The sequence below is a fragment of the Manis javanica genome, chromosome 3 (genome assembly GCF_040802235.1).
Source record: "Manis javanica isolate MJ-LG chromosome 3, MJ_LKY, whole genome shotgun sequence".
Classification (NCBI taxonomy): domain Eukaryota; kingdom Metazoa; phylum Chordata; class Mammalia; order Pholidota; family Manidae; genus Manis; species Manis javanica.
The window spans coordinates 86644169-86667269 of record NC_133158.1 but is presented as its reverse complement, the minus strand read 5'-3'; the positions used below and the strand labels follow the sequence as shown (position 1 = coordinate 86667269).

General features: G+C 37.7%; 1 protein-coding gene and 1 long non-coding RNA gene across 11 annotated transcripts in view; one reads left to right on the top strand and one right to left on the bottom strand.

The window, feature by feature from the left end:
* LOC108395164 (uncharacterized) overlaps positions 1 to 23101 on the bottom strand; it is a 90170-nt gene that overhangs the window by 12169 nt on the left and 54900 nt on the right. For 4 of the 7 annotated variants that reach the window (XR_005056862.2, XR_012129250.1, XR_012129251.1 and 1 more), the window contains exons 3-4: positions 8978 to 9051; positions 6455 to 8380 (exon numbers count right to left, since the gene is read on the bottom strand). This is a non-coding gene — a long non-coding RNA (uncharacterized lncRNA). The remainder of the gene's footprint in view (positions 1 to 6454; positions 8381 to 8977; positions 9052 to 23101) is intronic. The other 3 variants (XR_012129249.1, XR_005056861.2, XR_001852619.3) reach the window with 3 other exon arrangements.
* Positions 1 to 23101, top strand: part of ZNF654 (zinc finger protein 654) — an 84869-nt gene that overhangs the window by 12503 nt on the left and 49265 nt on the right. For 2 of the 4 annotated variants that reach the window (XM_017657215.3, XM_017657213.3), the window contains exon 2: positions 19411 to 19556. The exons of the other annotated variants lie outside the window; for them this stretch is intronic. In XM_017657215.3, the coding sequence (XP_017512704.1) occupies positions 19411 to 19556 (146 nt within the window). The remainder of the gene's footprint in view (positions 1 to 19410; positions 19557 to 23101) is intronic. 4 annotated transcript variants of the gene reach the window in all.

The following is a 23101-nucleotide window of genomic DNA, read 5'->3' as shown; positions in this document are numbered from 1 at the left end:
ATTAATAAATTCTAGAATTTGTATTGTATGCTTATGGTGAAATGGATATCACAGCTTTAGCTGGTGGGAATAAATATCACCATGGCCTTTCTGGGCCACAGTTAGTCAACATATATTAGATATGTTAAAAATAGCTTGTACCTTTTGACTTAGTTATTTTCCTTATAGCATTAATTTCTGAGGAAATGTAAATTTGGGCATAAAGCTATTCATCATAGCATTAATTAATGAAAAGAATGAATTAAAAATGGAAAGGCAACCAGAAAATCTAAAACAGTTGAAAACTTTTCAATCCTCATAAACTAAAATATTATACAGCCTTAAAAAATGTTTTCATTGACTATGTAATGACCTAGGAAAATAAAATGATAAATTAGAAAGCTTTGTTTGTAGCAGGATTACATAATTTGAATGTATGCTAATCAATTCTCACTGTACTCATGGATTTTAGAGGACAGTGCTATAAAGAAAAATCAAATGAGCTACTTGGAAACAGGATTTCTTGATGGTAATTCATAGGGGCTGTTCATATACTTTAGGAAATCTGTGAACTCTGAAATTATTTGCCAAAAGTTGCATTTGCATTTCCTTAGTGAGCAGGTGTAAGGTTTTTTTGTTTGTTTTAATCAGTTCTTTTAAGGATTTCAAAACTTGTTAAAAAATGAACACAACAACAATCCAAACACATGAAAAAGTTATGAATCTCTGCTGTAAACTATTGTTAACACAAGCACCAATGTTTATTTTATGAATAAAACTTTATTGGAGTATGCCCATTTATTTCTATATTTTCTGTAGCTGCTTTAATGGTACAATAGCAGGGTTGAGTAATTGGGATAGAGAATGTATGGCCCATAAGCTGCTTTCAGGCCCTTTAAGAAAAAATGTGTCAGCCCCTGTCCTAGATTCTCATTTCTTTGCCACAACCCTATGAGATAGGAACTATTTTTATCTTCATTTTATGAAAGATGCAGCAAAACTCAGAGAGGTTAAGCAACTAACCCAAGTCACACAGGTGGAAAAGGGAAATAAAACCAAGATGTTAATTGTGGTTATATGTGGGCAGTACAATGATGGATGATTTTTTTTCATTTACTATCTGAATTTACTACAGTGAGTGTATGTAACTTACAATCAAGAAGGGAGAAAATTGTAAAAGAAAGTCAGGTGTAGAATAGAGTTGTGTCTAACAGTACATAAGTAACTTTTTCTTAATATCAATTAATTGAATTATCTTTCATTTTTAGGCATAGATCTAGGTATATAAAGTATTGTAAGTAAAGGTGTTGTAGAAGGTGTCCCTGAAAGAAAAAAATTGGCTGTGTACCATATGAAAAGCTTAATTCTAATGATTATTATAGGGGATTTAAAGAGGAACAGGTCATAACTCCTGACCTCAAGGAATTGAATTTTCTATCTAGTCAAGAAGAACACACATAGCTGATAATGCTTCCACTGTTGTGACCTGGATCCAAACTACAGTCACCTTTTTCTTGGATTATTTTACCTTCCTGCTTCCAATTCTTCAGTTTATTTACCACATGAAGTGACCCTTTTACGGGCGAAAGAGTGAGATCTCTTCTAAATCTTTCATGCTTTTTTCTCAGAGTGAAAGCCAAAATCCTTAAAATGGACTGCAGGGATTGCTCATCAGGCCCCCATCTAGCTCTTTGTCTCATATTCCTCTTTTCCTCCACTACAACTTCAGCTACACTAGAATTTTTGCCGTCCTTCAACTTGAATATGCTCTTTTCTTGGCCTTTGTACTTGACCTTTGTTTTGTCTGCCAGAAACACTTTTTGTTTGGCTATCTGTATGGTTTGCTCCAGGATTCTGCTCAGCTATCCTTTTATAAGAGAGATGTAGGCTTTCTCTGAACACCCCAGATAAAGTATAAAGTAGCATCCCACCTCTGGTATTCTCTTTTACCTCATGTGTTACTGTTTTCTAAGGTACTTAACACCATCTAACATACATTTTCTTATTTATTTTCTTTCCACTAAAAATGAAAGTATCAGGGTACTTGGTATGTAGTAAATACTCACTAGGTTTGAATAAGTGAATGTGTAAATAAATACAAATAAACCCTAAAACAGGAAACAGTGATTAGGTCCACTAATACAATGTATATTAAGTCTTATGCAAATTCACATGGAGAGATTACCTCTAATAGTAGTAGACTACTTTTAATAAAACAGATAATTTGGGAAAGTTATAGTGGATGAGGTAACATTTGAATTGAGTCTTAGAGAATTGTTACTATTAAAATATAGGCATGAAAAAGGAAATGGTACGAGTAGGAGCACATTATAAGTAAAGCAGGTAATTTGTGAAAAGGTAGAATACATGGATTATTTATCAGTGTGGTAGGTAGTTCTCTAGAGCTGTGGTTCTTTTTTTTTAAATTAATTTATTTTGTTGTCATTAATCTAAAATTACATGAAGAATATTATGTTTACTAGGGTCCCCCCTTCACCAAATCCCCCCCACAAACCCCATTACAGTACTGTTCATCAGTGTAGTAAGATGCTGTAGAATCACTACTTGTCTTCTCTGTGTTGCGCAGCCCTCCCTGTGCCCCCCCCCCCCCACATTATACATGCTAATCGTAATGCCCCCTTTCTTTTTCCCCACCCTTACCCCTCCCTTCCCTCCCGTTCTCCCCGGTCCCTTTCCCTTTGGTAACCGTTAGTCCATTCTTAGGTTCTGTGATTCTGCTGCTGTTTTGTTCCTTCAGTCTTTCTTTGTTCCTACAGTTTTTGGGTTTGAGGTAGGTCTCTTGTAAGCAGCATAGAGATGGGTCTTGCTTTTTTATCCATTCTGTTATTCTGTGTCTTTTGATTGGTGCATTCAGTCTATTTACATTTAGGGTGATTATTGAAAGATATGTACTTACTGCCATTGCAGGCTTTAGATACGTGGTTGCCAAAGGTTCAAGGTTAGGTTTTTTAGTATCTTACTGTCTAACTTAACTTGCTTATTGAGCTATTTTAAACACTGTCTGGTCATTCTTTGTTTTTCTCCCTTCTTATTCCTCCTCCTCCATTCTTTATATGTTGGTTGTTTAATTCTGTGCTCTTTTGTGCTTACTTTAACTGCTTTTGTGGGTAGTTGATTTTATTTTTTGCCTTTAGTTAGTATTTGGTTGGTCTGCTTTCTTTGCTGTGATTTTATTTTCTCTGGTGACATCTATTTAGTCTTAGGAGTGCTCCCATCTAGGGCAGTCCCTCTAAAATACCCTGTAGAGGTGGTTTGTGGGAGGCAAATTCCTTCAACTTTTGCTTGTCTGGGAATTTTTTAACCCCTCCTTCATATTTAAATAATAGTCGTGCTGGATACAGTATTCTTGGTTCAAGGCCCTTCTCTTTCATTGCATTAAATATATCATGCCATTCTCTTCTGGCCTGTAATGTTTCTGTTGATAAGTCTGATGGTAGCCTGATGGGTTTTCCTTTGTAGGTGACCTTTTTTCTCTCTCTAGCTGCCTTTAAAACTCTGTCCTTGTCCTTGATCTTTGCCATTTTAATTATCATGTGTCTTGGTGTTGTCCTCCTTGGGTCCTTTCTGTTGGGAGTTCTGTACACTTCCGTGGTATAATTGATTATTTCCTCCCCCAGTTTGGGGAAGTTTTCAGCAATTATTTCTTCAAATACACTTTCTATCCCTTTCTCTCTCTCTTCTTCTTCTGGTACCCCTATAATGTGGATATTGTTCCTTTTGGATTGGTCACACAGTTCTCTTAATATTGTTTCATTCCTGGAGATCCTTTTATCTCTCTCTGTGTCAGCTTCTATGCATTCCTGTTCTCTGGTTTCTATTCCATCAATGGCCTCTTGCATCTTATCCATTCTATTTATAAATCCTTCCAGAGATTGTTTCATTTCTGTAATCTCCTTCCGGACATCATCCCTTAGCTCTTGCATATTTCTCTGCAGCTCCATCAGCATGGTTATGAGCTTTATTTTTAATTCTTTTTCAGGAAGACTGGTTAGGTCTATCTCCTTCTCAGGGTTTGCCTCAGTGATCTTGGTCTTTATCAATTTCTTCTGCCTTTTCATGGCGTAGATATATTTGTGGGGAGATGGCGCATGTGCTGGGTAAGAGAAAGTCCCTTCTTGCCAGTTTATGGCCTTCCTCTCCTGGGAGAACAGCGGCCTCTAGCGGCTTGTGCTGGGCAGCTGCCTGCAGACGGGGCTACTGATCTTGCCTGGCCGCTAATGGAGTTTAGTGCTGCAGTTGCTGTGGGCGTGACCTGCCTCAGGCTGCTTCTCCAATATGGTGGAGCTGCGTTGGAGGGGGAACAAGCGGGAGGCTGTTTATCCAGTGAGGGGCCTCTGCGCTGTGCTGTGGGGGTTCGGGTGCCCAGAGTTCCCCGTGATTCCCAGCTGTTGGGCTGTGTGCTCTGGGGGCACTTCCGTCCAGTTGTGGGGTCCCTGTCCCTTTAAGACTTCCAAAAAGCACTCGCTTTTCTTTGTCCTGCGGGTGCCAGCTGCGGGACCCACTCACAGGTCTTAGTGTCCTGTTTCCCTAGTTTCCAGCACCCCACGCACGCACTGTGTCTGCGCTCTGGTGTGGATGGCTATGGCTGGGTGTTTAGCAGTCCTGGGCTCTCTCTCCTTCCCCACTCCAACTCATCTCCTCCTGCCAGGAGCTGGGGTGAAGGGCACTCGAGTCCCACCAGGCTGCAGCTTGTATCTTACCCCCTTTGCGAGGCGCTGGGTTCTTGTGGGTGTGGATGTAGTCTGGCTGTTATCCTGTGTCTTCTGGTCTCTCTTTTAGGATTAGTTGGATTGTTATATTTTCAAAAATATATATGGTTTTGGGAGGAGATTTCTGCTGCTCTACTCACACAGCCATCTTGGTTCTCCTCCTCTAGAGCTGTGGTTCTTAAAAGTTTGATTTCCCAGACCAGCAGTGAGAGCATAGTGTGAACTGGTTACCTGAATTAGCAATGCAAATTCTCAGCCTCATCCCAGACCTACAAGAATCTGAAATTTGGGTTGGGGCCCAGCAATTTGTGTTTTACAAGCCTTAGAGATGATTACTTACTAATAGTTGAGTACCACTGGACTAGAACATATACTAAGGTAAGTATTAAGACTGAAAAATGGATTGGTTCAGATCTTGGCTTATGAGTTGGAATTTTGTAGGAAGATCTGTAGATTTATGGGCAAAGCAATGTCATCAATAATCTAAAAATACTGTTTTTAGACTGAGAGGAGATAATGAAGGCCTAGACAAAAAGGGAAGCTGTTGGCGTATTTCAGAAAAGGAGTGATTGCAGACCTAGCTAGGTAGTAGCAATGAAAACGGAGAGACAAGAACAGTTTCAAGAAATATGGAAATAAAGTATTTAAGACAGAGTTGAATGTGCAGGCAAGGTGTAAAGAATTTTAGGAATTTCATTGGGTTTCTAGCCTAAATGGGTATATGGTGGTAGTATTAACAGTACATGGTAGAAGGAAAAATTAAGGAATCTAAATTAGCAGTAGGGTTTGACTATTGGGTTTGAAGAATTGTGCATTCTTAAGAAAAAAAAATGAATAAGAACAGAAATTGTTAATCATTAGCCATAATGGACATTTTTATTAGTCTTGAGGATACTCATCCTCCATTTAAGAACAATGCCTTTTCAGTTAGCTGATGATAAAAGTTTTTTGAAATAAAGAACCCACCACTTTTTTTTTTTTTAGCAATGCTTCAGCACTTAAAAGTCTAAAGCTTTTAAGTAAAGGCTGCTTTTGTGCCTAGGGTTAATTACTTATGGTAGTTTTTAAGTTTCAAATTTCCTTTCAGGTTTTAATTTGGGGACAGGGGACCAAATGTCAAGAAAAACAATAATATATCAAGTGTGATCAAAGGAACTGCCTCTCATTATCAGTTTCACAAAGAGAAATTAGAGTCTAGATCCCAAAGAGATTAAGATCCCAAATTCATTCCTTCCAGGGGATATTGATTAATCAGAGCCAGTGGATTTCTTGTGTGCCTCTATGGTTAGACTGGGATTTTTTTCAGGAGCTGTAGCTTGGTTTGTCTTCATCTGATTTGGAGTGGCTTCTTTAGCCTCTTGGAGGAGAATTATTTAACCTCAAATCTCTTTTGTGTCTTCCTTTTTTAAGAATACAGGTCAGAAGGGCAAACATATATTACTCTGCACAGCCCAACACTCATTACATTTAGAATCACTAATAATTCCTTGAACTTAATGTATACAGTTGAGTCACATTACTTTTGCCAGTAGGATTTAGTGATATTAGAGGGAAGGTGGCTGCACAGAAGACAGGTTACCAAGTCAATCCTGGTTTCAACTGCACCAGACTGCCAATCATTTCTGCAAACTTTCAGTCAATAACTTGTACTTAAGTTTTACTGAGAAAATTCATCAAGTGGTTAATTGTTCCACTGTATGTTTACCATTTGGGGAAGTGGGGGTGGTGGGAGTGGGAGCACTTACCTGAACATTCTACTTCATTGAAAGTTGTATTTGAATTTCTGCCTTGTAATGTTTACAGATTTCCATGGATGGCAGCCCCAGGTACCAGGTTGTACTTTATGTCTCTTCCTTTAGATTTCTTTCATATTAAAAGCTTTTAATTTCCATTTCCTTTGTGTTGTCCTGGGTCATTCCTTTGCTGCAGTAATTGGATTTTATTTAGTGGCACAGCATCTTTACTGCCTCTTGTAAAGAGTGTACCATTTGTTCTGTGTAAAGCTCAAAGCGCAATCTCCATGAACCTAACCTTGCAGTCTCCACGAACCTAACCTTGCAGTCTCCACAGCCCATGAACCTAACCTTGCAGTCTCCACAGCCCCAATGTTCTGCTCATGCCTCTGGATTTCTCTGTCCCCAGTCTTGTGCCAGGACATTTTTAGTCCTGTGCTACCTTGGCTATTGCCACTCCCCATGAAATTCTTAGGCCTGTTGGACTAAAATCTTTTATAAAAGCACTCCTGTGCTCCATATTTGTGTTATTTGGGTAATAAAAATAAATGGGTTCCTGAAATGAAGCTGCTTTTGATCTTTTTGATGTCTGTACTCAGGAGCCCAGTGAACTCAGTATCTCTTCTGCCACTTGCTTCTCTAGACCTCTTGTAATACTCTGCTTTTAACTGTTTTAGGCCTTGAGAAATTTGTTCTGCTTCACTGACAATATAAACGTTCCTTTTTGTCACATTTCTTTCTGCAATAGTAGGATATGCTATTTCAGATAAACACAGCTAGTTTTTGTTTTTGTTTATATTTTAACCTACTCTTGAGTTGGCCTCTCCTTTCTTCCTTTCTGTTTTTGGGCCCTCGTTTCAATATTCTTTGATTGTCTCTTGTAAGCTCTCCTATGATGTCAGAGATGAAAGTCAAGGAATTCTTAGTTCATCAAAAAGCATCATCAGACAGATTTTGTCCACTCTCATTTCCCTGACTTAAAATCTTAACAGCTCAACATCAAATGTAGTACTGTTCTCTTATTTTGTTTTTCTGCAGTATTGCTTTTCCTTTTTCACTCTCTGAGTCCTGTCTTTGAGTTCCTGGGGCACTTCCCTTTGTTGTACCATACCATACCATATATTGGCCTTTGTAATAACGAGTAATTTGAAATGCACCTGAATCCTTCAGATATTTTTTTTACCTTTCAAATCTGTACAGATTTTATGTTACTGTATATTCAAAGTGTGTTTTTCACATGTTCTTATTATAGACTATTGCTTTAAAAGAGTATCTTGCCATGGGTGGCTCTCCAGTTTGGTTCACTCCAAAATTTCCATCCTACACTTACCTCCTCCCTCTGTTAGGTATGTTTGGAACAAGTCACCCTTCCTTTCTAATGAGTAACAACTAAAGTACCTTTCCCTGTTAATTCCATCTTTCAAAGCACATAGTTCTAGTATATAGATTTCCTTTTTCTTTTTTCATATCTGTCTAGTCTAGCTTCTAAGAGTGAACTTAAGGAAGTCCCTTTCTTCTTCCATCTTCACTACATGATCTCTTTTTATTTATTTTTAATTCTCCCACTGTTAGTTTAATTGTAAGTATATCATCTTTTTAAAACCAATTTAGTTCTTCTTGAGCATGAACAAAGTGTTTGAGGAATAGGCCTTTTAAATCCCTTTAGGCCTTTGGATTTGTAATAATCCCATTGAGTTTTTCTTCTGTCTCATTCTAAAAAGTGATTTATGCCCAAAATAATGAGAAGCTTGACTCTTCTTTATCTGTTTACTTGATAAAATCCACTGGCCATCCTTTTTGAACTCAGATAAAACTTTGACATCTATAGATAGCTTTAATTAGATTTATGTACTTCTCAATCCCAGACGCTGCTTGAGGTCATATTATGACTGTGACTCTAGATGCCTTTGAACAAGTCATGTGACTCTTAGAGCTGCTCTTTGAAAGGGAGAGAGAGAGAATTAGGTCAGTTGATCTAAGAGTGATATAACAACTTAATGGCTAGATATGCACACACTAATGTTTTAAGACCTATTCAGAACTCAACCACTTTTCAGTTGAATTCTCTGGCTTGTAGTCTTTGTTGAGAAACCAGACAGAAGAAACAACCACCACAAATTCTCCCTACTAATTAATGTCTACAAAAACCTAAAAAACTAAAAGACATTTAAAAAAATTCAATAATTTAATGAATGCCTCTGCCATTCCTGCAGTACCCTGTGGGCAGGCCATGCTAACTTAAACTCAGATGCAAAGTTCTGCTTAGCCCGGGCTGGTTAAAGACATTATTACCATGTCTATACATACAAATACACCACCAGCTGCAGGCACAAAAGGACACAAAAATGTCTTCACCCACATTTTCACATACATTTCCTTGTGCATATATATTTTGGGATTCCCTTGTCTATGTGCCAATATTAATATATGATGGAAACATTTAATATCCTACTCTCCCCAGTGAGACTAGAATCAAATGAAAAGTTGAAAGGGATCGAACTTTATCAAAGCCTTTAAAATGAGCTTACTACTTACCTTCTTTGGACCAACTTAAGAGGAAAATTGGGTCTTTCAGCAGATCCTCAGGTAGCCCCATGGAAGACCTTGGCCTGTGTCATACCACATGGATGCAGAAAATGCAAGGAGGAGATGAGTTACAGTCTGGTGGATATTTGTGCTATGGTTATTAGCTTCAACTAGATACATGAAAATTCCTTTTAAAACTAAGATTGTATGGAATATTAAAAATTACAAAATAAAATTAAATTAAAAAAATAGATACTGGAAAGAACTAATTTATAGGCTAAAAATAAATTTACAGGTACTCCATTTGCCACTTTGTAAAAGGTTGTCTTAAATACATTCAGAAAACCTATTAGAGACTGAATGTTTTGGAAATTATTGTAAAATTGCAATATTTCCAGAATCTCTTGCCTGGCTTTAGTGCATCTCCATATCAGCAGGTATTTCCAAAGGGTGGAGAGAAGTAGTCCATATCCATATCAATAGGTAATTACAAGGACAAGAAGGGCATATCTGGACTGGAGAGGTTGGACAGGGTCCCTTCTTCTGTAGCCAGGTTGCAGGAGATACAGGAGAGCAGAAGTGGATGACTGTTTATAAGAAATAAATGGATTTCTCCCACTTTATTTCTCCCTTGGACTGATTCAGGTTTCAAAGGTATTTTGCCCCAGGATTTCCCCCTGGAGATACATCTGGTGGTAGGGTAGTTGGCAGGACTGCTCAATCTGAAATCTGTCTACATAGCTGCAACCACTGGGCGGGCTGCCCCTAGAAGTGGTGGGGAGATGATGAGAACACCCCCTTGTGGATGGTGGGGAGGCATCAGTGGCTGCAGCAGTAAAGAGTGCAGCTTCACTTGGGAGCCCCCTGTATGTGGGACTACCAATTAGGGAGCTGTAGTGAGGAATTGATCTAGGCTAAAGCACCTCCTAGATGGGTGGGGCCTTCCCCAGAATTAGGGAAGGGTACAGACACTGGAAGCTGTGGAATTAGCCCTCCGTGAGACAGAAGACTGCTTAGAGACCCTGAATGGCCATGTAGCAGCTGGGATTGTGGGATATCTTTTTCTCGAGATAGTGGAAAGTGTTATTGAGGAGAGAGAGACTTCAGCAGGAGAGAGACACACTTCAGCATGGCTTGGCGGAGCTGGGTGATGACCTGTGGGATGCCCTTAAGAAAGAGAGACAGTTATCGAGAAGACAGGTTGTGCTCCTGCAAGATACATTAGCAGTGAGGGAGGAGACACCAGCAACAGTTTGTCTTCACGTGGGAAGGCCAGCAGTGTACAATCACTGTCCTCCACAGCCCTACCATTTGTCATGGACTTGTAGCTCAGCACTTGGACACATGGAAGAAACTGCAAATTGTGCGGCTGTATCACTACATTGATGGTATCATGCTCACGTCTGATTCTCTTGCAGATTTAGAAGGGGCAGTTCCTAGACTGCTGCACCATCTACAGGAGAAAGGATGGGCTGTGAACAGCACCAAGATTCAGGGATCTGTTTGTAAAATTCTTAGGGGTTGTCTGGTCAGGTAAAACAAAAGTTATCCCAGAAACAGTCATATTTTATGTTATTTTATGTTATGGGCACCTGGAGAGTATTTATCCTGAACTTGAAACAAATTCTGAAGCCCTTATACTGGTTGGTATGAAATGGCATCAGGTGAGACTGGGATGAAACATGTGCAGCTGCTTTTACTGCTGTTAAGTGAGCAGTCAACGCCATACAGGCCTTGAGTAATGGGCTCATCAAGGCCCTGTGAGCTAGATGTTCATGTAGCCAAAGATAGTTATGGATGGGGGCCTTCAGCAGTGGCTTGAATGGATGTGCCAAGCTATTGGATTCTGGTCACAACTATGGAAAGGAGCAGAGGTACAGTACACCTTGATAGAGAAGCCAATGCTGGCTGTGTACCACATCTTGCTGACTATGGAGCCCATTACTGGAAGAGCCCAGACCAAGTAATAACTACCTATCCCATCACGGGATGGGTGTAGACTGGACCCAAAGGCCACGCAATAGCGTGGCACTGACACATACACTGGCCAAATGGAGTGCATATTTACAGCAGCATAGTGCCCTGTCTACTAGCACCTTAAGTGGAGAACTCCAGTGCTTATTGGGGCAGGTGACCATACCAGTGGAAAGCAGGAAGAACTTGCTTTTGAACCATTGGTAGCCGAGAATACTTATCGGGAGGAAAAAACCCCTATACCTGAAGATGCTTCATATACAGATGGCTCCAGTCATGGGCAGCCCCTGAAGTGGAGGCTTGTGGCTTTCCGTTCTAAGAGTGAGACAATATGGATGGAGGATGGAGAGGGGAAGAACAGCCACTGGGCTGAGTTGCAGTCAGTATGGCTTGTGATCACCCAGGAGCCCTCCCCGATAGTTGTCTGCACTGACAGCTGGGTCCTCTATTGGGGCTTGACCCTGTGGCTACTGACATGGTACCATGTCGACTGGATGGTTGGTCACTGGCCTCTTTGGTGGCAAGAGTTGTGGCAAGATCTATGGGCCTCTAGTCAGACTAAGACAGTTACTGTATATCATGTGGCTGGCCATTTGCCTTTGGCATCCCCAGGGAATGATGAAGCAGACAAATTGGCCCAGGTGCGTTGGCTAGAAGGAAAGCCTGCCTCCGATGTGGCCCAGTAGTTACATCAGGGTTGGAGCAAAAGAGAATGTGGGCTGTAGCCCTTCGGTGGGGTTTGAAAAAGTCAGCAGAGCCTGGAAGGAGTGCCTTGTGTGCTCTTAGAGGGACTTAACACCAAGTCCTGCAACAACATGGGGCAATAGTAAAAGAGCTGATACCCCTAGACAGTGGCAGTTAGACTGTATCAGGCCTCTGCCTATAGCAGAAGGCTATCAGTATGCTATGATTTGTGTGGACGTGGCTACTGGCCTGTTTGTTAGTTGCTTTTCCTGCATGTCATGCAGGTCAGCAAACCACCAAGAGGGGCCTACAGAATCTCTCTGCGGCCTATGGCCAGCCGCAGGTGATTGAGAGCAATCAAGGCACCCACGTTACTGGACATGCATTACATTGGGTGCAGCAATTAGGAATAAAATGGAAATTTCATGTACTATATAACCCTACTGGGGCAGGCATGATAGAGAAGTACAGTGGTTTGTTGAAATCTGGCCTAAAGTCAGGCACTAATAGTCGACGGGGTTGGTCAGGCCATTTATCGACTGTGCTATGGCATTTAAATTAGAAGCCCCAAAAAGGAGCCTTGAGCCCTGTGGAGATGCTAACACACATTGCTACCTCTCCTATACAACTGTATATGCAAACCAAAGAGGAATCACTGAAGCTAGGATATGGCCAGCAAGCAACATCCTGCTGTCAGTCCCAACTGCATTAAACCCTGGAGACTGTTTAGTGGATGTGGCCCTGGAAATTTTGACAAATGGACTAGTGATGGCTGGGGAAAAGGCCTGCAAGCTGGCCTCTTGTGTATTCCTGGAGTAACAGCAGAGTGCCCCCCAGAGATTATGGTAGTATATTGAAAATGTCCGGGAGGTAAGAGCATCTTACTGGGGAAGTTTTGTTCTATCTTTATGGCCAGTGCATGTACCTCCCATAGCCCAATATACTGACCCATCTGTAACTCTCACAGGGAGGATGTGAAAGTCTGGTGTACTACACCAGGATGAGATTCCATTCCTGCCACTGTCATATCACAGGACCACTCTCTTGCAGGCATTCCTACCAGATAGACAAAATTTGCGTATGCTGGTGTCATTAAAACATGTTTCTTGTTGCCCTTAAGGTTATTTTCTTCTACAGCCCCTGTGGCCTGGACCTGTCCCCTGGCTGCAATTGCCACAGCATGATGATTGTTCTGAACTCCCTACCTGTTCAGCTACTGACTGCCTGTGGAATGGGCCAGCTATGGACTTAATCTGCATAGGACTTTGAACCTAGTTGAATCTTCCAGCTTAAGGATTATCATGACTTTATTGTTTTTGCTATTTTATGTTATTAGCCTGGTTACAATGCTCTAGTTTTCTCGCACAGGGGCCACTGTGGAATTGGGGAATGAGTAGATTGTGAGGCGAGATTTTTGGATGGGTGGGCTTTTTGGTGAAACTGAAGTATTTCCACAATCTCTAGCCTCAATCCCTTTAGTGCATGTCCATATTAATAGGTGTTTCCAAGGGGTGGAGAGAATTAGTCCATCTCTATATCAATAGGTAATTACAAGGGTGAAAGAGGGTTTATTTGACTAGAGAGGTTGCGTGGGGGTCTCTTCTGCAGCCAGTTCAGAGAGACACAGAGGAGAAGAAGTAGACTACTTGTAAGCAATCAACCTCGCACTCTGTTTCTTCCTTTGACTGATTTCCGTTTCAAAGGTATTTTGCCCTTGGGTTTTCCCTCCAGAGTTACAATGCCTTATGGAGTAGCGAGCTGAAGAAACAATATGCTTTATTAAGCCCATGAGAGAACTGGAGTTCATGTTGCTTTCTACTAATGATTGTCCTTTGCAGATTCCAAAAAATTTTTTACTAGAATCTTTCTAAACCATTTTGATTTTAAATATGATTTTAATTTTAGGTTTTCTTTACATAATTACCTGATAGAAAAAGTCAAATGACAAGCAACTCTTCTTTTTTTGAGCAAAGCTTTTCTTTGCCTTCATTCTCAGTGGAAAATTGTAAAAAAAAAAATCCTCAGTTGTCTGTTCAGGCATGAAGCATTTATTTGTATTGCTTATCTAGGATATGCTTTGTTTGTCTGAGTACTGAACTAAATAGTTGAAACTCAGCAGTAGCTTTTGGATAGATTTTATTTGGAAATGGCCTATCTGCTTGCTAAAAGTGAGTAAAACTTGTAATTAATCACATTTGGAAACAACCAGTTTATACAGATGCAATGAAATCGTCACTGATATAAGCTTAACCATGTCATTTTCTTAAAACAAAGGGTACTCGTAATAATAGCTCTTGTTTGTAATCTGTCAGGAATTATCCTAGATTTTAATACATTGTGTTATTTAGTTCTTCAATAGCAGTGTGATTAAGGTGATATTAAATTAATTTGACAGGAAACTTTGAGAAGTATAATAACTTCGCTAAGGTTACATAGCTAATAAATGATAAAGCCAGGTCTGCCTGATTCCAAAATCCTTTCCTTTCCATTGCTGCCAATCTACCTGCTTTATTTTTCCATCTAATACTAAAAAAAGTACTTTTAGGCAAGGGTAAATCTTGATATGTAGTTAGGTAACAAAATAGGGAAGTTAACTGTTAGATCAGTGCTTATTTTAAGTAATCTTTAGAAAATAAGTTAGATCACTGAAATTTGAGGGGAAAGGTTGGAACAAGTAGTTTGCTTTTAAACTTTAAAAAATCGAACTAATTTTATAGTTATAGAAAACAACACAGTTATCAAGAAGACAGGAAAGTAACATTGGTGTAATATTCACTAAATCACAGACTTCATTAGAAATTTACCAGTTTTGCCACCAGTGCATTTTCTGTTTCAGGATGTTATTTCTGATCTCACATTTAGTTTTTATTTTACTTTAATCTCTTCCAATCTATAACAGTTCTTTAATTTTTCCTTGCTTTTCATGACCTTGAAACGTTTGAAGAGTACTGATCAGTTTTTTTGTTGAATATCCCTTAGTTCGGGTTCGTCTTATGATTTCTCATGATTGGAATGAGTTTAGTATTTTTGGCCAAAGCAACACAAAAATGCCACTATGTTTTTCTTTGTGCGTATCAGGAGATTTATGATAATGATATGTGTTACTACTGACTGGTGGTATTTACTTTGGTGGCTTGGTTGTTTGTGCCTGTGGAGTTTCTACACATGAAAGTTACTACCTTTTGATTTGCAGTTGATAAATGTTTCAGGGAGATACTTTGAGACTGCAAATCTTTCATCTCCTCAGACTTTTGCCCACTCATAACATTGATTCATGGCTCTTATCTGCAACATTCATTATTGTGTATTTGCCTAATGGCGTTTCTCTTTTCTTATGTTTATTTGATTGAGATTCAAACTTGAGGAAGAACTGTCTCATCTCTAACATTTACTTATTTAATTATTTGTATTAGTATGAAATCATGAATATTTATCTGGTCCCATGGATTAAAGTCCAAAAGTATTTATCATTGTTCATTTTGTTCTCAAATTATTCCAGCTTTAGTTGTTAGGAGCTCCTATAGGTTGGTTCCTTCCTGTATTCTTATATCCCATCATTTTTTCAGCATTTCATTACTTTCGGGCAACACAAAATGTTCTGTGGCATCTTGTATTTTCACTACTACAGCCTTGCTGGAGGAGGGCTTGAGGAGCCCAAGTTCCTTTTACTAGAGAATAGTGGTTAGAAAGCAAGATTTGGGCCCAAATGTTTATATTGTTACTAAGATGTCATTGCTCCTAGGCCCTCTTGGTGGAAATTTTTACATAAATAGTAACTACATTACAAATGAATAATAATCATACTGAATGGGGAGGTTAAAGATTAACTTAATGTTTATTAAAATGTTTATTTTAGGTATTTATAAAACTAGTAAATTTATTCAATGCATAGATTGTATTAATACAGGCATGTATTACGGCTATTTTTTGAAGATCTTAGAATGGAAGGTAATTGTAATGTGTCTTCTAGTTTGTTAATTGCATTTAAAAAGTAGAGGGATTAACTAAAAAGGCGATGAAGTTAACAGTGAACAGTTTGACACATATGAACTGTGAGGTGTTTGAAGTAATGAAAGTTAATGACAGTGGGAGATTTCAGGGAGGAAGAGGACAGGACTGTGAATGGCCAAAAGTAGAAAAAAAGTCACGATTGATAATGCATTATGATCTAGTCTGTTATTACCTAGATTTAGAAATCAGGAGGATTGTTTACTCAGTGTTTGTCTTTGTTGTTAAGAAAACAGGAGAGCTCAGTTAAGAAATAGATAACCATATTTTAGTCGATCATTTTGCTTATTTTTTGTTATATAAGTTAACTTGTATTATTTTTATACGTTTGTGTATTAGTTCCAGCTGCCATAACAGAATACCACACTTGATGGCTTAAGCAACAGGTATTTATTTTCTCACAATTCTGGAGGCTGCAGGTCTGAGATAGGGTTCTATCTAGCATGGTCAAATTCTGGTGCAGACTCTTCCTGGTTTATGGACAGCTGCCTTCTTTTTGTGGTCACACTGTGGCCTTTCCTCAGTGCATAAGTGTGGAGAGAGATCTCTCTCTTCTTCTTAAAAGGCCACCAATCCTATCCATTTAGGACTCCTTCCTTTTGATGTCAGTTAACCCTAATTAACTCCTAAAAGTCCTATCTCCAAATACAGTCCCATTGGGGGGTTAAGACGTTAACACATGAATTTTAAGAGGAATTTACTTTACTCCATAGTAATTTGGATGATGTATTTTTTGTGTTCCTATATTTTAACTTAATAGGTTTATATTAGGTCTTTGTTTTGACAGAGGATAAAACTGTGCTCATTCTCAAGATAATTTGCCATGGTAAATTGAGATATGACAATATATAGTATACACTATTGCTTTTAGAGCAGGAAATATGCTCTTGTAAATGGAGAGTACTGAGAAAGTGCTGTAGGATCATTGGACTATATTCTAACATTGTCCTCTGCCTTCTAGTCAACTCTCCATATAGCATGGCCTTATTTTAGCCTTGACTATAACTTCTTTCAGCAGTTTTCATATAGTTTTTGTAAATTCTAGTAAATTGCATTGAAGTAATGTTGTTCTACCCTTGGAAATGAAGAAAAAGATTTCTTCTAATCACCAATGGACTGTTGATTTTGATTCTGTTTCTTAAACCATTTTCTTAAAGAATTTAGAACTGTAGTAATAATTGATATTAAAGATCCAGATAAATTCTATTCCTCTGTTTGCAGCAACTTCAGCATTTTTCTAAAAAGAAAAAGAAAAATGGAAGAAGTGTTGCATTCTGCACTGTGTCCTGGTAGAGCACCTTCAGATTACGATGTCATGGTATCAGCTCTCATTAGCTCAGTGTTTGTGATAGCAGTTGTAGCACAGGAGAAAAATTTCAAGGTTAATGGTTATAGTTTTACATATTTTAAGGAAAATGATTAAAAGAGAAATAGTGTTACAGTATATGTTATGTTAATGTTACAGGGAATTAGTTATGTCTGGCATGACATAATAGTATATGAAGATAGGTAAATTTCAGCCATTTTTGTTTATGTCCCTTCAAGGGTATTGCACCAAACCTGTTAGAGGTGTTTCCCACAAGGACATCTTTTGTGTTGGGTTTAGTCACAGGAAGATCCAGCAGGGTATTAGCAGTTGCATCTTGGTGAATAAGGGAAGCTATAATGAGAATAGAAGCTGAGAAAGTAGAAAGCTTCTCTTCTACAGAGACAAACCCAACCCATAAATAGGAAGTGAATAAGGCTGTAAATAGATATGGATTAGGGAAAACTATTGGGACTGAGGACAGGACAAATGTGAGATTGTCAGGTACCTATTTTTTTTATGTGGCACCAAAATGGTGGTGTCATGGCCAAATAGGGGCAGTAAAGCTTGTCAAACACTCTGGCGAAGAGAAAATTTAAAGCCAGAGAACCACTGTTTTATCTAACATTATTATTATTATTATTTTTATTATTATTTTTATTATTATTATTATTTGGCTTGCAGTGTTTAGAAAAGTCTGTCTTAACTTGGGGTCATCATTGTTACTGGTTTTACTTCCCAAATGGTAATTACTACAAGATTAGGAAGGGATACAAGTTCACAGAGATAAAAACTTTGAGCTTTTTTATCTGCACATGTTCTTAGAAACATTGGAGACATTTGCTAGTTACCTTCTGTTGGAATTTGGAATTGTCAAAGAAGTGTGAAGGGTCTGAGATTTTAACCACAGTCTCACGAATGCTGGCAGAAGACATGAAACTCATGGGTCAGAGATAAAGGACTTAATTATTCATGGCACAGCAAGCTGCTTGAATTTCATGTTCAGGATGGTTCTTCTAGCCCCACAATTCTCATAAAGGTGATATGAGTGGCCCAGGTGGATCTGCACTCACAGTAGGTTTTTTTAATCACAGCTGAGGAACCCCAAACTTAGGGAACCTTAATATTTTATAATAGTCTACAAGCTATCTGCCTGACCTTTGCTCCAGAGGGATATAACATCATGATATACTGGATGGTAAACAGGCTCACTGCTCTGGAGGGAGACAGTTATCTCTGTTTCTCAAGGCTGTTTCCTAGAAGTAACTTTGAAAAGATGACAGTCAAGCCTCTTTTTGGAAACTGTAGAAATACAAGAGACTCATGGAAAATTATCTCCTAATTCTAAGTGCTTTAATATGAAAAGTCCTTGAGCCCTGAGTGTTCTTAGCTTTTGTACTCTGGTTTTCCCAGCTTTTAAATCAGGAGTTGGCAAACTTTTTCTGTAAAGGGATAAATGTTAAATTCTATTTTATGTTTTGTGAGCCATGTGATCCTGTCATGACTACTCAACTTGGCAGTTGTAGCAGGAAGGCAGCCATAGATAATATGTAAATGGATGAACTTGGCTATATTCCAATAAAACTTTCTGGCATTGAAATTTGAACTTCATATGATTTTCACACAGGAAAATAGATTTTTCAACCTTTTATAAACCTAACATCCATTCTTTAGTTTGGATCATACAAAAATGGGCGGTATGGCAAATTTGGCCTGTAGGCCATAATTCACCAAAAGGTTTTATATGATGAATTTTTAAAATATGTTGTTTTAATATAGCAGTCTTGCATATGAGAAATATAATTAACATTTTGTAGCAACTGATAGTTCTAAAGTGTTTGCTCATAAGTTATTATCCCAATTTAGCTTCAGAGTAAACTTGAAAGATAGGCATTAGTATTATTATTTTATGGTGAGGAAATTAAGACATTAGAGAAGGGAGATGACCTACCCAAATTCATCAAACTAGTTCAGTGACAGAGCCAACACTGATTATATTCTGGATTCTTTCCTCCATAATATGGAGCATTAGTGTCTTTAATACTAACTTGTTGCCAGAATGCTTAGAGTTCAGTCTTATACATAATAATGATAATGATACATGCTTATTTCTGATTTTCTTTATGACTACATTCACCTCTCTTGCTATTTTAATATTTGATAAATGGTATTTTGTCAGAAGCTAGATATGGGAAGTGAAGGGCATTTGTTGTAAAGTTTGGTAAAGATTTGGCACTCAGACAGTAAAGTCATTCATATGCTATATTTTTTCCCACACTTTCAAAGATACTCGTTAATTTTATTTTCAGGTGTATGCTATAGAAATAAACAATAAAGACCATCTCCCCCCAAATCATTTGTGTTCATTAATGTTTTAATTTATCTAGTAAGTTTTACCCAGATTTTTAAACTCTAAGATGTTGAGAACATCTTCTATAATAATGTACTTCTTGAATTGCTTCCCTACTAGGTGGTTGAGGATTATGCTGGAAGATGGCAGGTCCCTTTGCCACAGCTTCAGGTTCTTCAGACTGCACTCTGCTGTTTTACATCAGCCAGTGTGTCATTCCCAGATGAATGTGAGCACGTACAATATGTTTTGAGTAGTCTTGCTTTGTAAGTATTCTTTAATTGTTATGAAAGTATTGTTTTTCTTGATGTACTCGAGGGCTGGATTTTGATTATTTTCTCTGTGAAAGGACTCTTTCCTAAAGTGTTTTCTCAAAAAGAAACTTTGATTTTTTTCATTTAAATATTTAGGAATAATTTTGAACATTTACCCATAGTTTTACTTTTGGTTTAGAGTTAAATGAAATTATTGTATAGATTCTTAAGGTCACTATGAGCACTTTACTTTTTAATTCCCTAGATTACGTTGACTCTAATGGTAAGTCCCAGAATACAGCAATTGAGGCCATCATAGTTAGCAGAGGGATCTTAAATCAGGCCAGAAAGAGGTAAGGACTTGTGGTTTTTAAAATGTGGTTTTTAAAAACTTGTGGTTTTTAAAAATACTTAAAGAGGACTTCAAGTTAAAGATCACAAACTGAGCATTTGTGTTTATCCTTTTTGCCCTCCTAGATCCTATTAAAATTATAGTAAAGAAATAAAAGGGAGAAATACAATGAAAGGAAAACAGAAAAGAGTCATCACTGAATGAAAAGATTTCAGTAGTTTTCTGGGGGATAGAAAACAGGAGTGGCCATTGAAACATGGCAGAACAAGTTACAATATTTGTGTTTGGGGAGGGGTATACTCAAACTGCACTCATATCACAATAAATGGTATGTGAGATCATTTCTCAACATCACAAAATATAATAGAAAAATATCACAGTACATCTCAAGGGATAAGTATTATTTTGTGAAACTTTCATGTATTTTTATATATGTGTATATTTGAGTATTTATAAAGTTTATAAAACATTTTTTGAAACTGGGTAGCAGTTAAAACACAATTATCCTCTGCCTTATAATATATGAGGAAGACAGTCTCTTGCCTCTCTTCCCCTAGAATCCTGGAGAGGTGTAAAATTTGAACAGGCAAGGTATGAAATAGAGAGTAGAAAATGAGATACTTTGAGAGAATGCAGATAAAGGGGTTAATTGCATTTTTCCGTTTAGGCCAATCATCAGGCCTTAGGGCTAGAGGAGGGAAACAGTATTGCTTTTTATTTCTCTAAAGAAATTAAATGAGTTTGGATCAATGACCTGGGCATTTAGGATTCCTCTTTGAGATGCTTTGTTAATCACTTAATTACCTAAAGAAAAACTCATCAGTTACCAAATTCTAGACATATGCTTATAGGAGTCCCAATTATGGCTTTATTCTTAAATATTAATATGTGTTTAAGAATCATCAGACACTTGAGGAATGCCTTCACAGGAAAAAATACAGTAAAAACAAACTGGAAAAAAATCTGGAACAAATAGTGTTAATACTGAAAAAAAAAATTTAACAAAATTATAAAACCTTTAAGTATTTACAGAGAGAGTTGAGAAGATATGTACAACATTACAATATTGACATAGCATGTGTGAAAGGAGTAATTAATACCAAAAATGAATTCATGGTAATTAAGAAAATGTGATGGTTGAAATTTAAAGTTCTATAGGAAGTTTGGAAGGTAAAGTTGAAGAGATAATCCAGAATGTAAAACAAAACCCAAAGCAGTGTGTCAGAAAACAAATGAAATGGCTCAATGTAGATTTGTTATTTGGCTAACTGGAGTTCCAGAAAAAGAACTTAGAGACAAGTACATTGGAGGAAATTTTCAAAGATTTAATAATAAAAGAATTTAACAGAACTAAAAGTCATGAACTTGAAGACTGAAAGGCCTCAAGAAGTGATCAGCACAGTAAATATAAAAGATACTCAGCTAAATGCATCATTTTGCAATTTGAAAATACCAAGAATGAAAACACAGATTTGACTACCTTCTAGAGAGTAAAAACTAGTATACCTACCTACAAAGGAATAACTATCAGTCTTTGTATAACTAACAGTGGGTAGTGAAGTATAATGAATTAGTGTCCTATAGATTTGATGGAAAATTATTTTTACTGTAGAATTTTATACTCATCCAAATGGTTAGTGAAGTGTGAGAGTAGGAAGAACATTTTCAAGCATGTGAGGACCAAGAAGATTGACTTGTCCACACACCCTTTCTGGGGAAGTTACTAGAGAATATGTGGCAGGAAAATGAGGGTGTAATATAAAAAGATGAGATGATAAAGGATCTAAAACTGGCTTTTACTTAAGCTGAAGGAAAGTCCCAGAATCATTGCTGAGTAGTAGATATTATAGATATGTCATCACCCAGAAGGAAATTTCCAGTAAAAATGGAGATTTGAAACTAACCTTGAGAATTTGGGACCATTTTAAGTAGTGATTAAAGTAGACAAGGCAAAGAACATAAAAAGGGAATTAAATACTCCAGGAAAATTAAAAATAATCTGAACAGGAAAGGGCACAGAATCGTTGCAAACTGCTTACATGTGCACTGAATACAATTTCTGTTAATTATGCTGAAAAAAATGATAGGAGGGAAGAAGAGTTTACAATATTAGATTTGTAAGAGTACGTTAAAAACATTATTTAAAAAAATATTGTTTTGTTTGTATTTTATTATTCCTAAGTGAATAAGGGAAATGTATTAGGACTTATTATAATTGACAAATCATCTTACTCAGGCTATTTTAAGCCAAAAAAGAAGAGGGGAACAGATTTACTAGATGACTAAAACCATGGAAAAGCAAGGACTAGAACAAGTTCCAGGATTTTCTATATCCAGAGAATAAAGTATCATCTAGAACTATTCTCTCCCTTTCCATCTTTCCTTTCTCGGTTTCATTGTCTCAGGGCTGCTAATAGTTATGGGATTAAGCTTAGTTTATTGACTCAGGGAGAAGACTCCCTTCTCCCCATTTCTAATCCCCAAAATATTTTGGGAACTCAGGACCATCTGAGGTTAGTGCCCACTACTTGGACTAGTTACTGTGTTGAGGAGTCAGTGGTAAGATTTTTGGGTCAGTCCGATGACAGGCCCCCAACCCACGGCTAGGGAAAATGAAGGTGCTATATTGGCAGCCCACCCAAACCATGAAAATGTAGGAGGAATAAGCAGTTCCCTCAAGAAGTGAATGAGGTAGTGTGAAAGAGAGCTGGCTAGGTTGGCAAACATAAGATAGGTCCACTACAAGGAGTAATTTTATACATTCTTTTGAAGACTACCAAGAGTTCAGTAATTCTCTCTCTGATTTCCAAAAGAAATACATGATTATAAAGAAGACATATTCTTCTTTCAGTACCTATTTGGATTTTTTTTGCTTTCACCCATATAATCTTTAACTTTAGCATTACAATGTGAAAATGCTTTTAAGGCTTTCAAGGAAAAGTTTGAAAATTTTTAACTAATTTATTGACTTGTGTTTCATTGCTTGCTAGCCTTTTTACTATTGTCATGAAAAGAATAATGTGCTGGGCAGAAGCAAATATTATCCAAGATAGTCTAGGCAAAAGAAAGTAAATTATCTTAGTGGTTTGTCAATAGTATTGCTTCTTGTAAGGAAAACTTCCTTCCTTATGTGAATTTATTTTAATAGAAAAATTAACTATATTTTTTAATACCAGAAGAAAAATAGGGAAATAACAACATGGTG